This window comes from Eutrigla gurnardus (assembly GCF_963514095.1).
Source record: "Eutrigla gurnardus genome assembly, chromosome: 1".
Classification (NCBI taxonomy): Eukaryota; Metazoa; Chordata; class Actinopteri; order Perciformes; family Triglidae; genus Eutrigla; species Eutrigla gurnardus.
Genome location: NC_139915.1, coordinates 2,805,823 through 2,832,817, shown reverse-complemented (window position 1 = coordinate 2,832,817; position 26,995 = coordinate 2,805,823). Strand labels below are relative to the sequence as shown.

General features: G+C 42.8%; 1 protein-coding gene across 1 annotated transcript; it reads left to right on the top strand.

Moving 5' to 3' along the window:
* The first annotated feature begins 8,820 nt into the window (after positions 1-8,820).
* On the top strand, positions 8,821-25,423 carry syt9a (synaptotagmin IXa). Its single transcript, XM_084040072.1, has 7 exons — positions 8,821-9,137; positions 14,970-15,468; positions 15,823-16,378; positions 22,564-22,684; positions 22,774-22,945; positions 23,163-23,292; positions 24,721-25,423. Exons 1-7 carry the CDS (start codon positions 8,990-8,992, stop codon positions 24,787-24,789), a joined length of 1,695 nt encoding a protein of 564 aa, XP_083896198.1. The 5' UTR covers positions 8,821-8,989; the 3' UTR covers positions 24,790-25,423.
* The last annotated feature ends 1,572 nt before the right edge of the window (positions 25,424-26,995 follow it).

Below are 26,995 nucleotides of genomic sequence, written 5' to 3'. Positions count from 1 at the left end.
GATCCATTAAGAGAGAAACCACATGCATTCTAAGTTTATTTCTCTATTCTGAGGTTCACAGCTTCAACCTTGTGTGAGGTAGAAAGTCCAAAACCCTGAGTAACATCCGCCAGTAAAGACACACGCAGAGACGCCAACAGGTGTTTATCGTTGCCAATCACAGGTGTTTCTAACTAAATCCTTTTTCTAGAAGCGTCCTCCCATGAGCCTCAGCAGCTCCAGCAGGTGTTAGCCTCTCTCTGGAGGCGTCCTCCCGAGGCAACGCAGTCTAACAGAGCAACACTCCTCAGTCCCTGGGCATCGGTATGCCGATCATGATGATGATGGACAGCAGATGACTTCCCCTCAGCCCCCTCAGTAATATGAGTTTCTGCTTCGGATGAGTTTGAACCGGTACGTTCAGAGAGCAGCTCCACGACAACGTGTTAATCCCTTCGGATTTCTCTTTCTGGATTTAACCCGATGCTCATATTTGAGACGATGGTCTGTGGTGCTGTTGGGTTGTTCTTTTGTCTTCCTTCTGTACAAATACAGTCTTTAATCTTGGGACTACAATTAAATACAAGGTTGTCCGTTGAATGCCTAATTATGTGGTATAAAATGTGACACCAAATTCATCTTATTTCTTGCTATTTGCTCTTAAGATAGCTCCTTACCTAAAGTAGCTCTCTCTCTCTCTCTAATGGTGGTGTTATCAGTGTACTGTGGCTTGAACAGCTTTCTGTCTGGTTATTGTCTGACAGCTGCAGTAATGATGTTTAATAATTGGGATAGGACATTCTTATCTGTAGCCGCTGTCTCAGTAGTCTTTGACAGTTTATTCTAATTTAATGAAAGAAAGACAAATCAGTGTGGTGTTCACAGTTGATGAGCTAATGTTACGTGATCATAGCGGGGAAATGCAGCAACATTAGCACCGCAATGCAGATGTAGAGCGTTGGTGAAGTATTAGATGTGAACTAATACATGTTTCTTTGACTTCAGTTAAAGAGCAGAAGTCGATAGAACAGAAACATTCTAATATGAATTGTATTGATTTCTTATTTGGGTTGAATTACATGTTGTTGTGATTGATCACAGCAGACCTGATGTATGATCAGCCTATAAGTCCAAAATGACTCCATGAAAAATATAAGATTACATAGATTTTGTGCATCAAGCATGGAATTCAGAGAGAGAGAGAGAGAGGGAGAGAGACTATCTAATTCTATCTAATCCAATTACCCCTGGTCACAGAGAATAGGATGCCTCTGTGGTTATTTTTAGCATCATTCACACATTATTTTGCATTCAGGCTCACAAAGAGGTTTGTGGTCGTCCGTTCAGTCATCACTGAGCTTTTCAAGTTGATGCTTTCATGGCTGGCATGAATTAGAGGCCTAATTTTTAATTAGCGAAGCTCACCCTCCGCACCCCACTCATCTTTAGATCAGATGACATTTTTTTTTTCTTTTTATCTGACGACCATTTTGGGATTGGATAGATGCAGTGGAGGGCTTACAGAGCATGACACCAGACACCGGAATCATTAGTGGTACGACTCAGAGTCCGAATCCTAAAAACATCAGACGAGCCCGACTGCCCTGTGGCTGTTTATCTTAATTCCTTCATTAGAAATTAGAGGATGATCAAAAGAAACTCTAAAAAAAAACACTTTAAACCCAGCTCACTACTGCAAAATGTCACGTGGCTGCAGTACACAGTACACAGTATACAGTATACAGTATACAGTATACAGTATACATGTAAGACATTCACTGTATAATGTGGGCTTTGTTTAGAAGCTCTGGTTCTCAGACAGAAATATACATCTTTGTGTTCTGAGTAAGTTAGATAATTAGCAACAAACAGTCTAGCAGCTGAAGAAGCTGAGCTCAGCTTTAATATTCTCTCTTTCTCTCTCTCTCTCTCTCTCTCTCTCTCTCTCTCTCTCTCTCTCTCTCTCTCTCTCTCTCTCTCTGTGTGTGTCTCTGTCTCTCTCTCTCTCTCTCTGCAGCCACATCAAGGGGGAACACAAAGGGAGAAAAATACACTTTTTGTCTGAGCTCAGCAACAAAGTAAGAGAATAAGCTGATACCTGGGGGACAAACATATTGCATACCAGCGACGCGGTAGGCTCTTTAGTTAAGGATACAGTATAACCGGGTAACAAGCATCGCCGGCCGTGATCCCAGAGATCATTATAACACTCACAGTCACATCTGATTGTTGCATGCTGACCAGGTTAATGAGAGGCAGGTCAGAGACAGAGACAGGTGGGTTTCCTCCTCTGGGTTACGGAGGGAAAAGAGCAGAAATCTATTTTACACTGAGGCCAAAGCAATGAAACAACATGGGCATGCTCATCATGGTGCTCTCTCTCTCTCTTCATCATGGATGCACTGTTTAAAGGAGCACTTCATCAGTGAAATTGAGTAGATTGTTCACTACAAAAGAAAAGAAATGCTTAAGGCGTTTATATGCCGAAGTGAGACTTTTAAGCAGCATGACGAATCGGTCATAATAAACAATAACTCATACCGTGGAGCGAGCAATGTTTTGTTATAGCTGTCTAGTTTCACCTCATTTAACAGGTTAACCATTGTGCATTAAATATAGATTGGCCTCAGTTCAATTTAAAAGGGAATCAGTCTGAAGCGTCTAAAGAGTGTATACATCTATCAGTGTAATGGAAGTCAAAGTGTGCCCTTTATTCCCATCACTGTTGGGGCACGGCTGTGAATGAGTGGACGTTTAGAAGCATGCTAAGTATGATGGTGATGAGTGTGAGTTAACCGGCGGTTAGTCCGGTGTATTTGCATTTAAGGGATGTACATTTAGATGACGTGGGTGGCAAATAGAAGTGTGATACTAGCCAATCTGTGAGGTTAAAAATATCAAACTGCCGTGATGCATGCGCTCCCTTTGCCTACGTCTGTGTGTCATGTCGTCTGTACCTCACCTGCCCACTACACACCTGCTTCCCCATCCATGATTCCCCCTGTGATTCGCTACCTGCCTGCACAGCTGCCCCTCACTGGCTCATTACGCTACCTGTGACTATATAGAGGCGCCGGTCTCCGGGGGGGATTGTCACATCATCGAGGCGAGCCATTTTAATGACCATGCCCGTTAACTACGTGTGTGATTGCATGTTGTTTCCTTCGGATTTGACTGATGTTTGTCTCAGGCCTCCCAACAGTTCAGTTAGACGCTACTTGAGATCATTTGGGGAAAATTATTTCTGTAAACCAAACATTGCCATTTATTACTCTGAAATTAACTAACGTGGCTGTACATCCAATTAAACATTTTTGTAATTGTTGATTTTTGTAATATGTACCTACAAATAAGTCAAAAACTTCATGTCAGCGGTTTCTGTCTGTCAGTAAAGTGTAAATAAACAATATATAAATGTTTAATTTATTTGTTTTAATATCAAAATTGGAGCAACACTATCATCGATGGATGATATTTGGTCACAGCGATTCTGTAGTGAGAAAACTCCCCCCCCGACTTACAGTTTTTCCTTCTTATCCCCTCCCCCACACACACTAACACCTTTCACTATTCTGTTGTACACAACATGAATCTCTCTCACACACACTCACACACTCACACACACACACACACACACACGCACACACACACACGGACCAACCGATCTTGAATTGGCTCTGCCTTTGTGCCTTTTGTTTTTGAGACCCGTTGCTGAAACCCTCAAGGCCTCTCTTTTCAGCCAAAGAGGAGAAAATAGAGGCAGAAAAAAGAGCAATTGAGATGAGAGAAAATTCCATCCCATCCTCCTCCTCCTCCTCCCTCCTGCACAGCTCCTCCATGAACCACACTTTGTTTGATTCAGAGAACGCTGAAAGGCTTGGGCAGTAGATGTGAGATTTCGGGGAAAATAGCGAGTAATGAATCCCTTCAACACTCATCTAGTCACATATATGCCGTTCCCGCCTGCCCGTGGCTGATGGATCCATTTGTCAAAGACGTGCTTCCTTTCCTCCCTCTCATGTCTGCACTTAAAAAGAACATTCAGGAAACTCCTCCTATGTAGTTCAGTGGTGTGAATCTGTATTCTTCACTTTGTCTTCTAAAATTAATGAGATCATTCATTCTCTGATAGGCTAATTAGAAGCTGGGGGGACTTCTTTTGTTGTTGTTTTTGCATGATGATGATCTATGTGTTAAACAGCAAAGGGAAGATTTGTGTTATCTTCTTCTCAAAGATTCACTCAGTGTGAAACATGTGTTCTGGAGATCATTACCACCAAGGCACCGACACCCTGAAACAAATGAATTGGATTCTGCACATGCAGAGACAAGCCACACTTTTATTGAGAATATCTGCTCAGCATTGCAAAGCAGAAGCAGACACTCCCACCACTTCTGTGACCAAAGGAAACATGTGAAAGAAAACAATAATTACATGTCTTTGCAGAAGGTCCTCATCCCGACAAAATCAATCAGAATTTATGTCGGGATAACCCACGGGAACCCGGCCATTTGCATTTAAACTAACACTAACACGAAAGGAAGAAGAGGTTACGGAGCAAACATAACATCCCATGTGTATATACATATATATATATATATATATATATATATAGAAATGAAGATATCGTGTGACATTATGCCAAACAAACTGCACACTTTGTCTTGCAATTCATATGCATGTGTACACACTTGAGTCTTGAATATTACTAATGACGGATCAGAACAGCTCAGACTCACAAAAACAGCTGAGATTCTTCGCTCTCACAGAGCAGCTGGCCCGTTTTCAGTCCTGAGCCTGACTGATATCACTGCTGCCTTTTCGGCATACGGAACAATCAGATTTTTCTCTCTGTACTGGCATAAATGGGTATCAGCATGGCAATGAGTTCCATCCTCCACCATCAATTGCTTCTGACAAGTGATGCAGATAGATAGACAGATAGAAACACTCTGTGTTGCTTCGCATACTGGTGTCCCACAGGGTCCAGTGGTGGGACCCCTCCCTTTCTCCCTGTACAAAGAATCTCTTTGTGATGTAATCATGACACGTGGGTTTCCATCCACACGCAGATGACAGCTGATTTTAATTCATTCTCACCCTCTGAAAGGTAGCATAAAGGCCTCATTTGATTCACCATCATCATCCCACTTAAGCGGAGGAAGGACAAGTGGCAGCTCACGCTGAGAATGCAGCCTACTGTCTGTAAGCGTTCTTTATATCGGCCTTTCATCAATTTGAGGGAACAGCTTTAATGTTGCTGGTCTGTTGAGCTGCCAGCTGGTAAAGTGAAAAATACATTAGCCTGTGATCAAAAAGAAAATGTGTGAGAGAAATATGAAAAGACGGTGTGAGCATCGGGACGTAGGAGACGTTAGGATGCACTTTACAATGAAAGAAGACAGCAAGGACAGAAGAGGACAGTGCTTATAAAAAGAAAATGGGTAGGAGGTAACGCAGGAGCATGTGGTGGTGGAACGGTGGTGGAACCGGCTGACAGAAAGGGAGTTTAAGAGAAGGAATGCGCGAAGAGTGCCTTCTGTCTTTTACAGTTGCCATGGACACCAAGAAAGCTGACTTACTGCTGTGTTTCTTGAATGGAAAACACACACACACACACACACACACACACACATACAATTACCATACATTTACTGCCATCATAAACACAACATCTCTCCACTCACAAAACCCCGCCTCCTTAACCATTGAAAGAAAAGAGGACATGTATTTCACATTTGTAGGATGTTAACCACTTTCACTTGTTCTCCTCAGGACTCTCTGGGAAAAGCGAAATGTCTTCAACACATTCTCACGTCTACACATCGGATTTGGACATGTGGGAGACAGTGTGTCTATATCTACTCGTTACATTTCAAAATAAACTAAAAGAAGTTAGGATTAGGCAACAAAACTACTACGGTTTAAGAAAAGAGCTTGGTTGATATTCCCTTGATGAACGACTAACGTGACTCCCCAGCGACTAACGAGTCACGTGAATAGCAACTCATGTGAGTCCTGTGGGTCGTTTGTGTTGTTATTCAATTATTTAACCAGGCAGGTACTGCCAATACATCCAGTTGAACACACACACACACACACACACACACACACACACACACACACACACACACACACACACACACACACACACACACACACACACATGAAAACATCCCTTTCCTTCATGCCTACAGACCTCTCCTCCCCCACCTTTCAACAAATCACACCACTCGTTTATCCTCCTCCTCGCCGAGGCAGAGGCTGGAACAGGATGCCCCGACCTATAGGACCGCAACTTGCTGGTCGGACCAATCAGGATAGCATTCTTCAGGATTGTAAGATGTTGGAGAAAGCAAACAGAAATCTATGACACAGTGAGTCAATGAAGAAATGCAAGGAGGACGCGGTCCATCCGTGCAGCTCTCCACACATGGACCACAGTCTTCATCTCCAGCTCACTGGAGAAGCAAACGTGCTACACACAGATGCAATCAATGAGGCAAAGATGGAGTGCAGACAACAAAGTACCTAAGCATGGAATCCAAATTATAACAGACTTCAAAGAGAAAAAACACCCATCCTTCCAGTGGACCTAAATTCCTTTTACGCCAGGTTTGACCCATCTGCTAGACTCCCGGGCATATACCCCCCAGCTACCTACAGCTGCCTTGCTGCAATGCTGCACCACTAAAAACACAGGAGCTGCCCACACCTCTCCAGTTCTGCAGATCAGGACCGCCCCCTCTGGATCCCAGCCCTGGCGGCATCCATGACCATGTCCTGAAGGTCTGAGCAGACGTATTCAACGTGTCCCTTTAACTCCAGAATGTCCCCACCTGCTTTAAAACCACCATCTCTATTCCCAACCATCCAAAGGGGGTGAGTCTCAATGACACCCCATAGCAATCACTGACTCAGCATGCCGCCATCCTTTGTGAGGCTGGTTGAATTCCTCATCTGCCACCTCCTCTATTCCCTCTCCACCCGCAACGGCACGTGACTGAAGTGCCAAACACCACTTTTAAGTTTGTGGATGACACAGCAGTTGTTTCACACGAAGGAGGAGACCTAGAGCAGTGGACAACCACCTCTCCCTGGACCAAGACCAAGACCAAGACCAAGGAAGTCATTGTGGATTACAGGATGATTCACCCCCTCAGTCACCACAGTGGGAAAGATGGTGGACAAATTCAAATACCTGGGGGTAAATATTTACAAGGACCTGTATAAGCCACACCGTGAGGGTAAACAGTGTCTGCACAGCCTCAGGAACACACACACACACACACACACACACACAATATTAATCACCTTGAATGCAATCCTTTTATATTTACTGTGTTTCTTTAGTGCAGGCCTCTAGCGAAAGTATTTCATGCAATTACTTGTATGACAATAAACATCTTGCATCGTGTGCAGAGATGCCTCTTTTTTCGGATCCCTGAGGCTCTTATTATTACAAGGTGGAGGGGACAATAGAAAACCATTTGTAAGACACCAAAGGCAAGAGATGAACGCACAAGGGCACGGCTCGTAGAGGAAATGTTGATCTTTGATGGGAGAGAAGAAGCACGAGGATCATCAAAAAAAGCATTCCCATGAATCTGTGTCTTCCCTTTCCCTCATTTTTCAGTCTTCTTCTGTTTTTCCTTTTTAAGTTATCAGAAAATGTGGGACATCCAGAAGCTCTGACTACTAATACTATACTATACTAATACACGCATGTACACAAGGAAATTCTGTTAGTTCCCTTCTATTTGCACCCTCTTTGAACTTTCTTTCTTCCAGTAAGCTCATTAATGTTTTCTATACATACCCATTAGAACAAAGGACCGTTTTACTGTATATCACACAAGAGTGCCTACAGCATATATGGTGCATATCTCAGCCTGCCTTCACTTATGGTGTGTGCAGCTCTGACTTTTCCATTTGAGTTTTAATGGCATGCACACTGATACCACAAAGAGTCCATGCCATAATTACTGGGGTTGTCAATCAACCCAAACAAGTCAGTGAGGGTGAAACAGACTTCAGAACGATTACTGACGGGTCCAATAAATGCACAACAGCACAACAACGGCCACGCTTTAAAACGCTGCCATAGATTGTCCCAGGAGAAATATAGAGAGCTAAATATTCCCTGAGCAATCCAGAAACGATTAGGAACAATAACAAGTGATGAATAAACTCACTCTCTCTCTCTCTCTCTCTCTCTCTCTCTCTCTCTCTCTCTCTCTCTCTCTCTCTCTCTCTCTCTCTCTGTGGGTGTGTGCGACAAATCCTTATGTCACTGCAGATGAACCCATAGTTGCGGTTGTCTTGGTGGAGTGACAGCTAGTCCACTGCTGCTAATGATACGGTTCCTTTAGGAGAAATCTATAAATGATCAATCTGAGTGATATCTCGCTTCTTATTTAAAAAAATGTATAAAAAATAAAACATTTGACTGATTTGATGAAACGTAAAAGAACGAAAAAGAAAAGAAGCATGGCGTCCTCTGATTGGCCGCGTGCCGGCACGTGAACCCCCCCATGTCCCTACAGGTAGCAGCGCGCTCGTTCCAGCCGTCTCTCCCCACAGTCAACTCAACTTCCCCCCCAGCTAGAAGGCGTTGAGGACGGAGGATGACCGCGAACAGGTGCAAGGACTCACTGTAGCGAGAGTCCGGCTCTGAAGCGCGCGCACGTTTCAGCACCCTGGACAGCGCACGGCGCCGCAGCGGCGACGCGCGGATTCAACCGGTGGCTTCCAAGCAGCGCGGCGGTTCCACTGCTGTCACACAGAAACACATAACTCTCCGCGTTTGACTTTGTGCATCACTTGGACTACTAGCCCCCCCCGCCGTTCCCCCCCCCCCCGGAGCGGCTCCGTCGACTCCACCGTGTCGGTAGTAGGCGTGGACTCGCGGCTGCGCTGAGGAGCGTGGACGTCGGTGCTGTGAGCCGGGCGGAGTGGTTCGGTGGTCGTGCCTAAGAGACCCTCCGTTTAGAAGGATGCTGGTGGGAAATGCCTGGAGACAGAGATGACGAGATTTGTCAAAAGGCACTTGAACTCCTGTCCGATCTTTGCTCGAAGGGAGAAGTGCAGAACGAACACTGCTTGGATTTTATCTACTATTTCCGAGACCTCGCCAGGCCACGCTACACGGACTCAGGTGAGGCGCGTTTGCTCGATTCGACGGGTTTAACTGAACCGACGTGAACGCGCATGTGACTTCTGTCATTGTGAGATTAAACTAGGTAGTCCAAGCTATTGGTTAGATTGCTTTCACAACCAGCACCCTGTGTTCGGAGACCCCCTCCCCTAATAACGCTAATTACTAATGATCAATTATTTAGTCATCCTTCCTTACAGAAGCACTTGCACACAGCCTACACTCGCACACGCCTGCCTCTCCCTCGCACCGAGCATGTTCCCTGGAGGCTGACACGCTGCAACATTCATAATGTTCAGACTCGGCAGCGTTATCGTGTAGTCAGAGAAACACGCCAGAGTCACTCTTACTGCATCCCACTTCCTGGAAAGTTCACCACGGATTAAAGACACGTCAGTCTCAACCTGCAGCACAGACTCCAGACATTCACTCAGCGGCTGATTTCAATATGGAACTGGAGTGCAGGAAACATGTCAGTCACATGTGAGCAATTAACGTGAGCACAGAGTCACGTTTCTAGTCTAACCATGTTCTCGTGTGTGTGTGTGTGTGTGTGTGTGTGTGTGTGTGTGTGTGTGTGTGTGTGTGTGTGTGCAGAAGACGAGGGAGATAATGTGAAGGCGCTAGAAAGCACTGCAATCCTTCACACTCCATTCATCCCGCTTCCATTAGTTTGCATTAATCATTCTTCGTTTCCCCGTTTCATGTCCATCTCTTCACCCTTTTTTTCATCCAACTGTTCTCTGGATTTCCTCCATCCCTCAATCTCACACCTCTCTATCTCATTCATCACATGCAGGCCGATCCTCTCTAGCCCATTCCAGATGGACAAGTGGACTAGCTCTGCTGTAGTGGAGTCGGGAGGGTTAGCCTCTTCAATTTCAGTCCCAGCTGACATGTGTTACGCAGCATGATGGTCGCAGCAATGATAGGATGACAAAGCAAGTAGATACGAGTAGATGAAAGGTCAACAGGTCTGATATGCCCATGTTGTTACCGTTGGACAGACGGAAGCTATTTGTTTCCCAGTGTTTCTGGGCAACGAGCTTCATGTTTACTGCACAGACACGAGGGCTGTACTCTAAGATTTGACAGGAATGTGAATGTGCACATTAACTAATGGTTGACAAAGTCAGACATGGTCAGTGAACCTCACGTGAGACTAGAAACCAGCAGTAGTCGGGGCCTTGAGGCCGGGATGGTGTTTCTCTCCGTCTCTCTGCTGTAGAAGTGCATATATTGCTTTTTTCAGGACGTGCTTGCCTCCTACACTATATTGCACCTGTGCTCTAAAATTGGTTCCCCCTCTTCGTTTATGTGATGCGGTTTTGTGAGTCCTTCAAGGTGTCTAGATTCTTGCCGGCAGCTCTCTGCAGGCGGCCTGCCAGGTTGACTGTGGGCTCAGTGTCCTCAGTTAGCAAGCACTTTCTCCAAACTCGCACATCCTCTGGTATTGACAGAATCTCAGAGCACAGAAAGGACAGTTTGTCTGAGTTCCTGTGCGAGGTCTTATGACAGCGCCCACACACACAGTACCAGTCCAAAGTGAGGGATTTGGAGGTTAGATAATGGAAAGTTGTTGTTTTTTAGATTTATTGTGATGGAAGCACACATTTCACAGGTGATTATCTCATTAACTTTAAATAATATGCATGGTAATGGCCTAACAAAATATAAAAGCTACCTAAACAGCAAAGATTTTTTTTTAAGTAAATGTGCCAATTTGTGTGCAAAAGCGTTGGCTCTACATCAAGACGTTCTGTGATTTAGTTACTATTTTAAAAAAAGATGCTTTTCTCTTGGAAAGAAATCCAGATGAAGCTTCATCAAAGATTCAAACCAAAAGCACTGAAATGCATGCAGCTCTGGAAGTGGAAGGGACATGCACAGTTAAATAAAACATTTTGGCCACTGCTCTCCTCTGGTTGTCTCACTTTCAGTCAGCGAGTCACAGAAACCACAAACCACATCTACTTGTTTCTGATAAACACGCGAGGGGGAACATCGCATTGATATCCTCATTGTGTGTTTTATGATTATCACGTAGCTTTAAGCCATATCAGCATGCGTTTCTTTGCCTATTAAAGTCACACACTGTGCTACACAATGTGAGGGTAATCATTTGCGTCCCTAAATTGAAATGGGATAATTATACCAATTATTATGATTAAAGTACATGCAGTGATTATGTGCTGATTCCTTTTCTTTTGAGTTTTGTTTTCAGAAAATCAACAAAATCCCTTTGCTGTATTAACTGCAACTAACAGCCTGTTGCACAGTCAGCACGTGAACTGGGCACAAGTTTCACTGCCCTCGAGGCTCAGCAAATAATAGACATTGTTAGGACGATACAGCAGACTGATGCTATTAAAACACACTGCAGGAGCCTGGACGTTTCAATATTCCAATACAGTAAAGGGAAGGAAACATTGCAGCAGCTGTAGAGGGATACGAATTAATCAGTGCACTATTCGACACAGAATTGTCTCAAAATGTAGTGAATCAAACAATAACTAACAGATACCAAGAGGCTGGGTGGGGTTTTATACTCATTTTAAATAGGTTGTTCCTTCACTTACGTTAAAATATCTGTCCTCCCAGCTTTAAAGCCCCTTTTCCCCAAAACATCCACAGGTTACATCTTAATATATTCGCTAATTTAAACGGTGATTGATGACGGGTGGATGGATGTGGAGTTACTGGTATGAACATGTCTTAATCCGATCCTCATATGGCTGAATGCACATTGGAAGAACTCTCCTGTTTGTGTTCCATCAGCCAGCTCATCTGAATCACCGTCAAGGGATCTTCCACTCAGGAGACCATGACTCTGGAAGATTTCATTCGTCTAAAGCAGACGGCCGGGGCCTCACCTTATCTTTGGATGGACAGTGACTGATTTATTTATTTTTTATGATGATGATGATGCAAAAGACACAATGCATTGCAATACAGTACGTGACTGGATATGCATAAATGTCGTCTCTGACAGAGGACGTGCTCAGAGCTTATTTCTCGGACCCTCTACAGAGGGCTCTGGCTCCTGCAGTGTTTGCTGGCAATGATTTTTCTGCCCACTGTTCAGAAATATTGTGCAATGCTGGATTCTTCCATATAGAAGAGGCTTATTCCAGTTCACACATGTTTGACCACAGTCTCGTATTCCCACAGAGGGAAGTATAATTGGGTTGCTTGTTAAGGTTTTTCATTCCGATGTAAGGGGCGAGAATCCAAAGGTAATACATCATTGTTTTGTATTTGAGCCCACACACAGCATTCTGTGAAGCCGGTGTTTCACAGGAGCTGTAGTTTAGTTTCACATTAAAGCCCAGCTGACTCCAGTGGGAGGGGCCGTACACCTGGACGGACTCTCTGAGCTTAACAAAGGTGTTCTTCTTTAGAACACACTCATGGAGCTGGGAGGGAGCATTTCAATACGTTAGCCTTCTGTGTGGAGTTTCCATGTTCTCCCTGTGTGGGTTCTCTCCGGGTTCTCTGGGTTCTCCCACAGTCCAAAGACCTGTCTGTCTCTACATGTCAGCCCTGTGATAGACTGGTTACCTGTCTGTCTCTACATGTCTCCCTGTGATAGACTGGTTACCTGTCTGTCTCTACATGTCAGCCCTGTGATAGACTGGTTACCTGTCTGTCTCTACATGTCAGCCCTGTGATAGACTGGTTACCTGTCTGTCTCTACATGTCTCCCTGTGATAGACTGGTTACCTGTCTGTCTCTACATGTCTCCCTGTGATAGACTGGTTACCTGTCTGTCTCTACATGTCAGCCCTGTGATAGACTGCTTACCTGTCTGTCTCTACATGTCTCCCTGTGATAGACTGGTTAACCGTCTGTCTCTACATGTCTCCCTGTGATAGATGATGGATGGATGTCTCATTAATAGTCAGAACCATGTTTTCCAGTTATTATATCACCACACTATCGTTATCTGTTCATTGCAAAGCGGCTGTCTTGTATTTTTTAATTAAGATAACATGTTACGACATCATCTGAAGCTCATATGAATTTTGACAAATAACAGTCATGTTGTGAACCGCATTCAGCTCTACTAGTTATCTTGTTGATTACAGTCATCAGCACTTAATTGCTATTTTTTTACCTCATAAAAACCTTTCAAGATAAGCTTTGCGGTGAGGAGTGTGGAAATCCGTCGTGTCTGAGGCACATGAGCAGAAAATATAGGAAGTTAGACCGAGGCAACGCGGCAAGACTGATTCAAACAACGGGTGGCTGAAAGGAGAAGCAGAGAGCTTCGGTAAACTCTGCTCCAATCACAGAGTGGGAACACTGGGCCCAGGTGTTCCCAGTTAGCCTAACGATCACCTGCCACCAGGTATCTGGAACACATGACTGACAGGTTTGCAGAGAAGGCCAGGGCTCAGCACACTTATATCTCCATGCAGTGTTTCACAGCAGAACACACTGCATGTTTCATTCTGTTATATTGTCATATAACACTATTGTGTTGCAGCAGTTTCTATGATTGATCTTTTAAAAAAATGGATTCTTTTGGGAGAACAGAGAAGATAAAAGCCCTCGATGACTGTCGGTTCACACCTCCCTCTCCACGGTGACTCGCTCACCTCCTGCTGGAGTAAAGAAATGCACTGCAGGAGCTCATGTCATGCTTTGAAGCCATCCTGACCTGACAGACTGTAACTGGTGTGATACTCCTGTCAAGATTTTACACTCCCACCGCCGCGGCTTCTGCCCAAATGGACGTACATGTATGTTTGCTGGAACACACACGGTTGGTTTTAGATAATGATAACTTTCATTTTACCAACCGGCCTTTAGATATCTTCAATGATCTGCCGTATGTTTTAGCAGAAGAGACAGAGGACGTCTGAAGGAAAATAATCTCGTTGTGAAATAAATGTCACATGTTCCAAATCTGACTATTTAAACACATATTCAAACACATATCTGTTTTGTGTTCCTGGCTTTCCAGTACAAGTCGGTTCCTGTTTGAGTGAATGCTGACCATCTGGCCATTTTTCACTCAGTGTTCACTTATTTACACGATAATACACAGTTGTCACCAATTCAACTGGAATGTATAAGCAGGTGTTTACTGCTGTGTTTGTTTCATCACACTATTCCGGCTCTGTTATCATCAGTGGAGTGGAAATTACAGCACAGAGTCTAATCCACTTGGTGGGCAGATATGAGGCTCCGGAGTTTAATTTAAAAAATGCAGTTAATCCTAATTAATCTGGTCGAGGATTCTTTGTCACAATAAAGAAAAGAAGATGAGAAAACTCTCGAAAAAACACTGTTATAATAAGATAAAGAAAGAGAACTTTTTGTGCAGTGAAGCATGATTTCTTTTACAAAACACTCTTCTAATGCAGGGGTCTCCAATCACTGTTGTTTTTGGGCTGCATACAGACAAATATAAGAAATCAGGATCTAACTAGTTTATTGATGTGCCCAAAAGTTACAAAAAATACTCCTGTGTCTCATGCTGTTAAAATTAAAAAGAAATCATATTTAAACATATTTAAATGCAATACTTTAAATCTCTAACATGACCTAAGTGCCCACTTAAGCTATCAGCTGTTGAATAAAACAGGCAGAAATGGCCAAATACCTATTAGTTTCAGATCAGGCCTAAGGGCCCACTTTGAAGGTTACGGCGCAAATTTAAATGTAAGATATAAATCTGTGAGTAGAATATTAAGACAAACAGAAGGGGCAGAAATAGTAAAATACTGGATTATGTGCCGTGAAGTTAAGATCACTATATTTAGTCGATATCTTGTGTTTAAACCTATTTTTTTTTTAAAAGATCCGTATTCCCTGTCTCGTCAGATATATCGGTGAGTCTGCTGTCCCTGGTAGTGACTGCCTGTGGCCTGGCCCTGTTCGGGGTCTCCCTCTTCGTCTCCTGGAAGCTCTGCTGGATCCCATGGAGGGAGCGTGCACTCTCCCCCACCACCAAGGAGGCCCACGGGCACCTCAACCCCACCATGAGCCCTCTGCCCTCGCAGCCCTCGCCCAGGCAGCCGGTTTACACGGCGGTGGACCCCCCCACACAATACCGCCGTGAGTCGTCGCACGGCTCCATCGCCATGAGGGAGCCCACTCCGGTGGCGTCGGTGGTGTCGGTGGAGGCTCCGGTGACTCCCGTCTCGCCACCGCCCGTGGTCATGGCGACGCCGGAGGCAGCTATGAAGATCAGTCACACATCTCCAGACATCCCACTGGACGCCCAGATGAAAAGTCGGGGAAACGGGGTTCATACCACCCCTCGTATGCAGAGACAGACCACTGAACCCCCGCCCTCCGGACATTTGATATCTGAAATTGGGTGAGTGTGAGATTTCTGTGGATTCTTCTTGTTAAAGTTACAGCCACTAGATTTTCAAAGCACTCCCATCCAACTCTAACATTCATTCATGTTTTGTATTTTTTTTTTATAATTAACACTTGAAATGATGAAGGCACTTGCAAATGAAGGTCATACGAAATGTAAACCATACATTGGTATTTCATTTTTACCTCTTGATGAACCAAAACACTGACATTGAAGAAGATCTGGGGTATAGATAATAATAATAAGTGCTTATGGCTCCTATTCGTTGCCAGGCAAATAGATGAATATAGCCCCCTACATTCATTTTCTGTAGTTTGGTGATGTTTGGTGTTTTTTCTCTGCCCACAGACAAGGCTCCATTCGCAGGCATATGAACCTGTCGAACCCAGATTTCAACGTGGCCCAGTTCCAAAGGCAGGACTCCCTCACTGGAATGGGGCTGGGCCTCGGTCGCCTCAAGCCTGAGCTCTACAAACAGCGCTCCCTTGAGGGAGACGATGGAAGTCGCAGAGGCGGGGGCTGCGGGCGTCTCCACTTTATACTCAAGTTTGACTGCGACCAGGAACAGTTAATAGTCAAGATCCACAAAGCAGATGAACTTCCAGCCAAGGACTTCTCCGGTACCTCTGACCCGTATGTCAAGATCTACCTGCTGCCTGATCGTCAGACCAAACACCAGACCAAGGTGCACCGCAAGACGCTGAACCCTGTGTTTGACGAAGTCTTCCTGTTTCCTGTGGCGTACTCTGAGCTTCCCACGCGCAAGCTGCACTTCAGTATCTATGACTTCGACCGCTTTTCTCGTCATGACATTATTGGCCAAGTGGTTGTGGACAACTTCCTGGATCTGGCCGATTTCCCGAGGGAGACCAAACTCTGCCGGGACATCCAGTACGTCTCCACGGTGAGTCAGGACTTGTTGTATGATGTCATGCTCACTTAGATATGCTGTTATATTTATTACCATATAAGGACAACATTGACACCATTGAAGTCTAGTGAAGTAGTAGAAATAGAGAGAATGGTGTGGATGAATGGGTCAAACAAACACACGACTTTCACCCAGGAGATTGCTGTTTGTGTCCCATTTGAAAACAAAGGTCAAGCGTTGACTTATTAACGTTGAGTAAAGGTATAACATGTAGTCATATTGTCGGTTGCTGATTGTAAAAACAGCAGGGTCTTTAATAAAGGCTTCATCCAGCTGCAGCCTGCATGCTTCCTGTGTGGCATCAGGCCTGTGAGCTCTCTGGGCCTCAGCACGCCGACGGTACGAATCGGTGGTGTATCACCTGGGAACGAGAACAGGCTGCACACGCTGCTTACAGCTGGGGGTTACAGCCACACGAGGGTCCAAATGTGCTTTGCTGACATCAAGAAGAGCAAAGATAGAACAGAAAAGAGAAAATACAGGCAAAGTCTCTGTAGATACAGACTCCTATTGGGTCATTCAGGTTTGAGAGGGATTCTTAATCATTTAAGCCAAACCGTGATCTTATCCTAAACATCACCAAGGAGTTTGGTTTAATTCAACATTCTGTTTAAAATGGCGATCATGCGTCTCTATGTGATTCATTTGGAATGAGAAAGAAAATAAAAAAAGTTTAAAAGGCGTATACATGACTCATGAAGCGTCTTTAAAAATTGGCAAGCTATTTATACGCCTTCCCATGAAAGCACATCACAGTCTGTTCCTCGCTGACAGTATTCAAAATGAAATAAAGTTGGCTGCTTTTTTTAAACACTGAGCTGTCAGCTCTGAATAAACAGAGAAGAATTAGTCGTTAGATCGGGTCAATAGGTCGCACTTTGAAGAAGAGGAGTTCTCCGTCGCCCCCTGCTGGTGTGTTGTAGCAGTGCGTGAAGTCACGTCGCCCTGCACTCTTTTACAGACTAATAACTCACGACAGGCATATGCATTGATATATGACTTTTTATATATTCATTGTCTTTTCAATAATGAATTAAAACATGCACTCAGCAGATAGCTGGTTAACAAAATAGATGTCCTTCCTTTTGTAACAACAATGACAGTAAATATTACACCTATGATAGAGATGAAGGAGATTGTTTCATTTGGAAACTAATTTACTGGATCTAATACTGTATGTAAATTCAGGACTCTGCTGGGACCGCATTTTTTAAACATATGTAAAATAATTCCAGGGCGGGACTGCCTACGGCCGGCGGGATTTAAAGCCCCTCATCGTGTAAACATGTTGGTGAAGACAGTTTGCAAAGAACAGAGAGACAGACAGACAGAAGGACAGACAGACAGAGAGAGAGACAGACAGACAGAGAGGGAGATTATGATGCTTGAGTTAGAACTCAATATGTTTCTGATTGTTTCCTGTTAATGAAGCCTTGAAGGCCTACAGCTGAAATATATCCTATACCATCTCTATAGTGGACGACATGCATCAGTATCTATGTGTAAGGTATATTGCTTCATCGATAAGCATCTCCGTGTGTGAGTTTATCCAGCTGTAATGTGCAATCGATCCCTTTCTTAATGACATGTTTAAGCGTTGATACGAATGCTTGCCATTGATTGCTGGAGACGATTCATTCCATCCTGGAGGTCAGTGAGGCAGATCACCGGGCCCAGCTGTTTCTGGAGCTCCTTCGTTTGGTATCTGATGTTATTTGCCAAGTAATTGCTGAGATCTTGGTTGAAACATGGCAACGCTGCTAAAAATAGGACCGGCAACGCAACAAAAACATTCAATTAGTCAACAAATGGATGTTTACAATGGACAGTTTGGATCATATTTCTCTTCCAAATCAGTGTGACTAACAGGGCTGGTTTCCACCTGTGTGACTTCTCTGTTTCTTGCCCTGTTGGATCTCATTTTAGCAACGTTGAGGTTCAGAAATATGAGCAATGTCAGTACAATGTTATCATAATAGAACTGAAGAAAACCCAGAACAGAAAACACAAGTTGTAAGTCATTTAGCTTCATAAGAAACTTGTTTAAGGCTTGAAACGTGTATTTTCATTGTGTGAATTGCATTAAAAAAATCAAAACCTTTCACCGAAAGGAGCAGCTTTTACACAACGAGCTCAGAATGTGAGTCAAGTTCAGATTCTAATAATAATGGAAGTTAATACGTAGATGTTCTTCTATCATGTGGTCCGACCCTGGAGTCGTGCAGTTTCAACATCGCTGTAGGTGCAAGAAAACATGATTACCTCTTCCAATCCTCGGAGCAATCTGAAAACTAATTCAACCATCTAAAGTATCATTAAAGAATAATGCAAGACGATCAAACCTGGCGGAGGCAATACTTCCAACACTAAAAGACTGAGTGACATACTGTCAGCATTCCTTCGTTTGAACACATTTTATCTTCAAATGAATGCTGGTTCTCTGCTTGAAGTCAAACTTGCATGTATCTGCCAAATGAAAGGGAAGCACTCCAAATAATCCTAGAAACAAGTCGTGTTTAAGGAAGCCAAACAGAAACCGTCAGCTGTGAGGCAGCCACAGATAATGACAAGAAGAAAATAAATATGTTTGTTCGTTTATTAGGAATGACAGTTTCTGTTTTCCCAGATGGTTTATTAACAGTTTATACATTTAAAGTAACGGTGACGTTGATTAGCTGTATTCTGTAAGATACTGGTAAAAGGCAGTTTACATGGATCGATCCAAAAGTCTTGACATTAACTGCAGCGTACAAATAGGCCACGTTTCCATAAGACAGTAACGTTACACAGCCATCATACCGACACTTGGCATCCACAAAGTCAGCAGCTGTGTCCCACTTCCATGATGCATTCATGTCTAACTAGGTTTTCAGAACTTGCTGTGAGAAACAACAACCCAGAAACCAAATATATAAACAGTAGATATGGAAAATATGTTCATTTTAGTTCGGGTGGTGTTTATAGACGCACGTACACTTACAGTAAGAAGAATACGTTTTAAATACAGTTCAAAATGTTTCATTAGTTGCAGCTGTTTGATGTTTATCGACATTTATCTCTTCTTAGCTCAACTTTATTTACACAGCGTGCATCATGGTTGACAATGAGAAGTGACAATGTCACATCCTCACAACTGTCAAATAACTGCTACAACTTCTGTCCTACTGTAGAGTGTGAATGTGTGCTGTAACTGAGTGTAATCGGGCCATAGCTGCTTGAGGAGCAGCAGGGTGGAAAGTAAAGAGTGCTCTCCCTCTGCTCGTAGTTCTCAGGTCACAATGTGTAACTGCTGGCTTTGTCTCAGGGTTCGGCCTCTAATGAGCCCTCAGGTCACGGGGTCAAAGTGCACCGCTTTAACACCAGCTCGACAGCTTCACAGACACATAAAGGGTCTTACAGGAGTGGTACTAGTTGGAAAGGTAGAGAACATGTCAACTATTTGACCTTGTATGAAGCCCCTCCCCCCCACAATAGAAGGGTGATGCCCACGCCCTATTAAGGTCATGTCTTAATAAGGTAAGTCGTGAACCTGCAGGTGTGCCATCACGGGGAAAGGGAATGATGTGAAGGTATTTGTTCTTTCTGTCAAAACTTGATGGAGATATTGGTATAGACCAAAAAATATTGATATTTCTGTAAATCCTCAACTTCAGGTCATCTAGTGGTGCAGTGCGGATGCTGCTGCCCTTCATCCTTTATTGTTAATCAATGCAGCCCCGTTGGACTAGAATGGTGTGTGACAGGTGGCTGTGAGGAGCAGAGATTCACAGCATCTGAAGTGCTCCTCACACTAAGTTTCACACTCACTTCACACACACACACACACACACACACACACACACACACACACACACACACACACACACACAAACACACACACACACACACACACACACACACACACACACACACACACACACACACACACACACACACACACGGACCACACTTGCACAAATCCTTGTTCTCAGACATTGGCACACATGCCCTACACACACACACACACACAGCTTATCACATTTGGACACCAGCACAGCAGTGGGACATTTCATATCCATCATAGCCACAGCAGTATTCGTGTCATAATTACTGCAGATTAATTGACTTAATGAATAAGAACGATGGAATAATTAAATCATTTTCAGAGTTACAGCTGGCTTGTTTAACCCTGTCATAGAAACAGATTGAATGCTCAAACATGTCATTTTTTCATGATTTTGAAAAGGGGAAAATGCAATACAGACACGAGCTTATTATTATAGTGTATTATTATTGAATTTTGCTTGTTTCTAGTTTCTTTGGTGTTATTTATCTTTTTGATTGGTTGATTGATAAATTGGGCTTATGTGCCGTATGTGTAAATGATGCATTTAGAGATATAGCCTGCAGAAACCTGCAGGAGGACAGCCAACCTGCAGGTTTTATATGTGATTTGCTGCCTTAGAGGGATTCTGGAGCACATGAAACAAATCTCTCTCTTTCCACCTGCATGTCGAGTGTGCATAAAAGCCAAGCGTGTGAAGCCCACACGATCCTTCTGGGATGTGGGATGTGTGTTCTGGCGGGATTGTCAGTTAATCCATAATGCAAATCAAAGTACATCTTCCCGTAGCCTTGTTGCATACTTGATTCCGACTGTATCAAAAAAAGGCCAAGTACGAGATACAAGCTGACTTAGGTTTCGGGAAGAGAAGGCTTGAACTATTTCCCGTTCTCTCCCTATTTCTCTCTCGTTTTTCTTCTCTCTCTCACACTCACACTCACATATTACAGATGTGGAAAAAACGAGATTCATGCTTCGCAATCCAGAAATATGGAAGGACAGTGTGAGTGAGAAAGAGTTTGTGATAAAGAGAAATACTTTCTTTTATCTGACCTATTTTCATAATGAAGTTACAATTTAATTAAAGTACTTCAAACTCTGCTAATACTTATGTTATTTTGAATATGATTGCACTCTATATCATACTATGCAAAGGGCATATCTTTGCAAAAGGAATGCATGAATATTTATGTTTTAAACTTATTAACTATGTCTTAGATTAGGGTCTAATTATAAGTAGCTCATGCCCATTTCCTGGAAAGATGCTTTTCATTCTCAATAGAAATTTCAATCAACCAAGACCAATGAGTGGACAGCAATCACACTGTTGTCCCCTCCCTTTGTACAGTTCACTAGAAACCAACCACGAGCACACGTTTGCCAACCAAACACCTCTAACTGCACATAAAGTGCCTTCCAAACTAAAGGGACTATTATATATGAAAAGGTTTCCATAAAGGACTTGGACTTATTTCAATCTACTTTCATATCCCAATAGATTTGAAAAATGAGATGCCATTATCTCATCCACAGTTAAACTGCGTCTAAATGGTGAAGCCAACGTGGAAGTGCCCTCAATTGTAATTCTTCCTAATGGTCAGCTGGTGGCGACTGTAATCATTGTAAACATGAGTTTATGGTTTCAGTTCTTCGTTTCAAGTCTTCTTCAATACAGCATTATATCAATATAATAAGTTATGGTTCCATTTAAAGTAAGGAGAGGGTCAATTAGGTATGCTTGAGGGCGTGTCTACTCTGTGATTGACAGGTCGCTACCATGACGACGACCGGCAACAACTTTCACCCTTTCACAATTTGTTTTCAGTTCATAAAAATGATTGTTAGACGTTTTGATCGCCTTGTATTCGGCTCCATCCTCACTTCTGGTTGGAAAACGCCAACATGGCGACTATGTCCACTTCTTCTATACAGTCTATGAACGTGACACAAAAGGTTCTTAGTTAACGGGTTTTAAGAGCTTCACCTTCACAGTTATTACCCTGAAAGTTAAAAGCAGCTGATTCAAGGAACAAATGCAATCTCAACACGAGCTCCTGCTGAAGAAGGGCTGTCTTCACCAGACATGTTTGTGTGCTTCTCCTGGTTCACACTTCTCTGGTGCAGTTATTTTAAGAGCAAGTGATAAGTGAGCTTCTGCCTTTCTGCGACTGTGTCGGTGAGATGTGGGAGGCTTTTATTTGAGCAATGTGACCGAGATTAGAGAGAGATGCTTCCACTTGTCAGCTGGCCACCATTATTCATGTACGAGTGGACGGCTACGATATCGGCATCAGATTTCAGGCTTGTGGTCACCGTGCTTTGTGTTGTATTTCAGGATAACGTGGACCTCGGGGATCTGATGTTTTCGCTCTGCTACTTGCCCACCGCCGGCAGATTGACTATTACCATGATAAAGGCCCGCAATCTCAAGGCCATGGATATCACCGGTGCATCAGGTAATTAAAAACTGATACCTTCTATACTACAGAGTCTCACTGCTACCCTGGATGAACAATGAATCACTCTGTTCCTCTCACGTTCACAGATCCATACGTGAAGGTTTCACTAATGTGCGACGGCCGCAGACTGAAGAAGAGGAAGACGTCCACGAAGAGGAACACACTGAATCCCGTCTATAATGAGGCCATCGTCTTTGATGTCCCTCCAGAAAACATCGAGCAGATCAGCCTTATGATCGCAGTGATGGACTATGATCGGTTCGGAAGACTTTATATAAGTTAGACAGTATTAAGTAATACGTTTTAATTCCTGCTCGCTGCAGGGCGAAGCATTTTCCAAGTTTATCATAACGAACTCTGACTCTGTCACATAAATGAATAATTGGCAGTTTTGCGTTTCACACTCAAGATGTGACGCATGGTTATTTTTGGACTGTATCACATGTTTGTCCCTCTCTCTCTCTCTCACCTACAGTGTCGGCCATAACGAGGTCATCGGCGTGTGTCGGGTTGGCAACGATGCAGAGTGCCTGGGTCGAGACCACTGGAGTGAAATGCTCACATGCCCGCGAAAACCTGTCGCCCACTGGCATCCCATCGTGGAGGTGAGGTCACGTTACTGTGACGTGTGTTTCCATGCGTGAACATCATTTCCTGCTAACGCTATCAACACTGCTCTTGCACATGGAGGTTTAACCCTTCAGGCAGGAACATGCTGTCACCAAGCAAATATCACAGCAAGGTCTAGTCCAACAATCAACTCATTAAATAGAGAAATGTAATGTTTATTTTAATATTTTGTTTAAAAAAAGAAACATTCAAAAAGATTATACTCAGATTCAGAGTAGAGGAAACAAAACAGAAGATATACAATATATAATAGTATACATGTTTGGCATGTATTACTGATATTGATGAAAAACAAACTTACATAATAAATAAATATATAAAGGTATTTGACAGCAAGGCTGGTGAGTCCTGCTGGATGAAACACTGTAAAAGAAGAAGTGATCAAGCTCATCACTGCATTGTCACTCAGGCACAGTGGGCTTATTAATATTCACTGATACAGTGTTGTGTTGTTGATCAGTTGTCATTGATGTAAAAAAAAAAAAGAGAGTAAAATCTGCCTTTTGATTGAAGCCATTTTTCTGCCAGTAAATGATGTCAGAAACACCGGCTCTGAAACAGATCACATCTTCATGGTTACCGTGGCGATGCATTTCAATTCTACATCAAAAAGAGAGTCAACCCTTAGTCCTCATCTTCTTCCTTTAGTTTTAGTTGGTAGTGCAGTGTGACACTTAGATCCATCTCTGGTGTACGTGGAGGTCTCTACTCTCACAGCTCTCTGTGTGTAATAAATTATTATATATATATTATATATATATAATACACTTCCTGTGTTTAATATTACAGAATTACCCAAAAAGCAGTGAGATATTCTGATGTGTCTCTGACTTGTGTACTCAGAATCATGGTCATTGTGTGTATTTGTGTGCACATCAAAGTCGCCGTCTTCAGAGTCAGAAAACCATAAATTGAGCTCTTTATACATATATTTTCAGGGCTATTATTAGAGTATTTAATAAGCTACTTTGAAAGCTTGATTGGAGCCTCAAGAAACCTCATTTATTATTTACCTTATTCAATTAATTCACAGGTGTTTTGTCTTCTCAAGCCCTGAAACCTCCCTAACTGTACAGCACGGTGGTCCTAACATCCTGATGGGTTTCAAATGGAAATAGCTTTTTTTTAATAATATTTTGCTCACGGTCAGCAAATGAAATTGAGTGAATACATAAATAAACTGCACAAAAATAAAAAGATAAAACAGGAGACACAGTTTTGATTCATAACTCTGTAGGTGGTTAATGTGTTTGTTTGGAGCTTCCAAGATAAAAGGCTGGGATTTTTAAAAAGCTGGCTCGGGTTTAATTTTGTACGACTGTACATCTGCTGACAAGACTGCGTGAGGGAGGATTATTATTTGTATTTTTTTGCTCTAAATGCTGTCCCATTGTTCTCCACAGTACCAGGGAACTACAGGTAGTAGCCAGGGAGGTTCCTGTAATTCCCTGAAGACGCCTCCTTCTCCGTAGCCTTGAGCAACACTTAAAAGCGCCGCGCGCCGGAGCCTTGGCTGTGGACAATAGTGCTGCTGAGTGCTGCACACACATGGTCGTAAAAGAAGAATGCAGGCATTGATGGAGGACTGTGGAAACCAGACACACAAACTGCTCAGTTGGATCAGTTGCATGTTGAACGAATGCAAACGATGGATGTTTTCTTTTCTATAATGTTCTAAAAGAGAAAAAACAACGACAGGCATATGCAGACGTTTGAGGTCTGTGCTATTCCTGGGTTTATACAGTAGTTACTGTTTTTTACATAGTCTTGTTACTTGTTTTAATGAGGTGAGTCTGTATTTGCACAATGTATTTACAACCAGTTTAACTGCCAGACTGTTTTTTCTTCTCATTTGGTGGTGAGTCGGTGCATGAGGTCATGGTTCAGTGGGATATCTTCTCCTCGTTTGTACGTTTCCGTTTCTATTTTTGGGGAATATGATGTGTTGTTCTGTCGATTGATGTGCAGTGACGGTTGCTTTCTAAACCAAGTATCTGTAAGGAAAATATGTTAAATGTTATCAATAAATAGTATTACATTCAAGAAAAACAACCACCGTTTATCTCTGACACTTCAATGTTTGTGTGCATTACAATTTAAGTTTTTTTCTTCAATAAGAAGAAGAAAAAATCCATCTGACATGATGGAAAATATGTGAAACAATAAAATATGGAAATGAAAGTCTGGAGCGAGTTTTAATTATAGCTCACCGTTAAAGTTGTCATTTCATTTTTAGCATGTCAGCTCTATTACTATTTAAGATCGGTGTCATTAGAAGTGCAATCCATGAAAAGCTAAGTGGACTTCTAAAAAAGGTCAGAAAGGCTGTTTGTGTGAGCGGCTTATTAATGAAAATCAGAAACCAGCAGAGAGCATTCAATTCAATGTTACAGTATGCAGCTGATTGGAAGGATTACATGTGTTGGTCCTTATGGATGGATGGCTGGGTATGGTGTGTGTTTTTATTTTAATTTGATATAATATTTTGCAGATATTTATATTTTCCAGGAGTGTGACAGACTACTTTTTTTCCAATTAAGAACATTCAGTTCCCCTTCACTCCTTCTGGTTCTTACAACATGCATTTCCCTCTGCGATGCCTTCACTGTTCGACAGTAACAGTGTAACCTGCTGTCCTGTTTGCCTTGTGTGTTGGTGTGAGGACAGCCATCATTGATTATTACACACACAGGCTCTATCCGTCAGGTTACGTGCGTTAGATACGTGTGAACAATCCTCAACTGTGTTTAAAAAGCAACCATACGGAGAGAACTTACAATCCATTTTATATCACCTTCTCATCAACATTTGACAGCCACATAGAGATACATGTGTTCATCCATTCCAAGTTGTGATATGTTGGTGTTGAGTTTAAACCAATTTGTTATCACATTTTAACATAGAAAGTAAGGAGCCAGTAATGTAAACCGATAAAAGAACAGTAAAATATGTATCACGTTAGGAGTTTTGTTAAAAAGACATTAAAATGTGGTTAACTGGAAAGCCCTTGAGAGACACAGAGCAACGATAACCGTCTTTCTTATATCCCCCATGTTGAATAATATGCATATTTTAGCAGAGAGGAGCTGGATCTGATAACGCCGTGTTCTTCATGGACATTAAATGCATGTGCTAGCCAATTTCAACACACGATTCATCTTTTTAATCTACTGTATCTATGCATGAACAGAATGTAGAATATCATGTATCCTCCGTGTCATTAGAGCATTGGAGAAGATTGCTTCGAGCCACTTGAAAGAAACTTTAATCTGATTAATAATTTGCTGCAGTTTCCCATGTAGCGAAGACACAAGTACAGAAAAAAACCTGTTTTCCTCTAAGCTGTTTGAGGATCTTAAAAAGATAGATTTCAGATTCAATTAAATAAATTGAAAATGGAAATAAATTCATTCAATTATTAACAAAGTTTACACGTTTGTTTTTCATTTCTTTTAACATCCTGGGAAATGAAGCATTTAACTATTGAATCTAGTTCACTGCAAAAGTTACACACACACACACACACACACACACACACACACACACACACACACACACACACACACATGCACACACACACACACACACACACACACACACACACACACACACACACGTGCCCACACACACACACACACACACACACACACACACACACACACATGCACACACACACAC

What these genes read in the sequence shown, in the direction of transcription:
- syt9a (XM_084040072.1), top strand. Translation starts at nt 8,990, where the DNA reads ATGCCTGGAGACAGAGATGACGAGATTTGTCAAAAGGCACTTGAACTC. An exon ending in GCCACGCTACACGGACTCAG is followed by an intron (nt 9,138 to 14,969) that starts GTGAGGCGCGTT and finishes CTGTCTCGTCAG; the next exon opens with ATATATCGGTGAGTCTGCTG. An exon ending in GCAGTGATGGACTATGATCG is followed by an intron (nt 22,946 to 23,162) that starts GTTCGGAAGACT and finishes TCTCACCTACAG; the next exon opens with TGTCGGCCATAACGAGGTCA.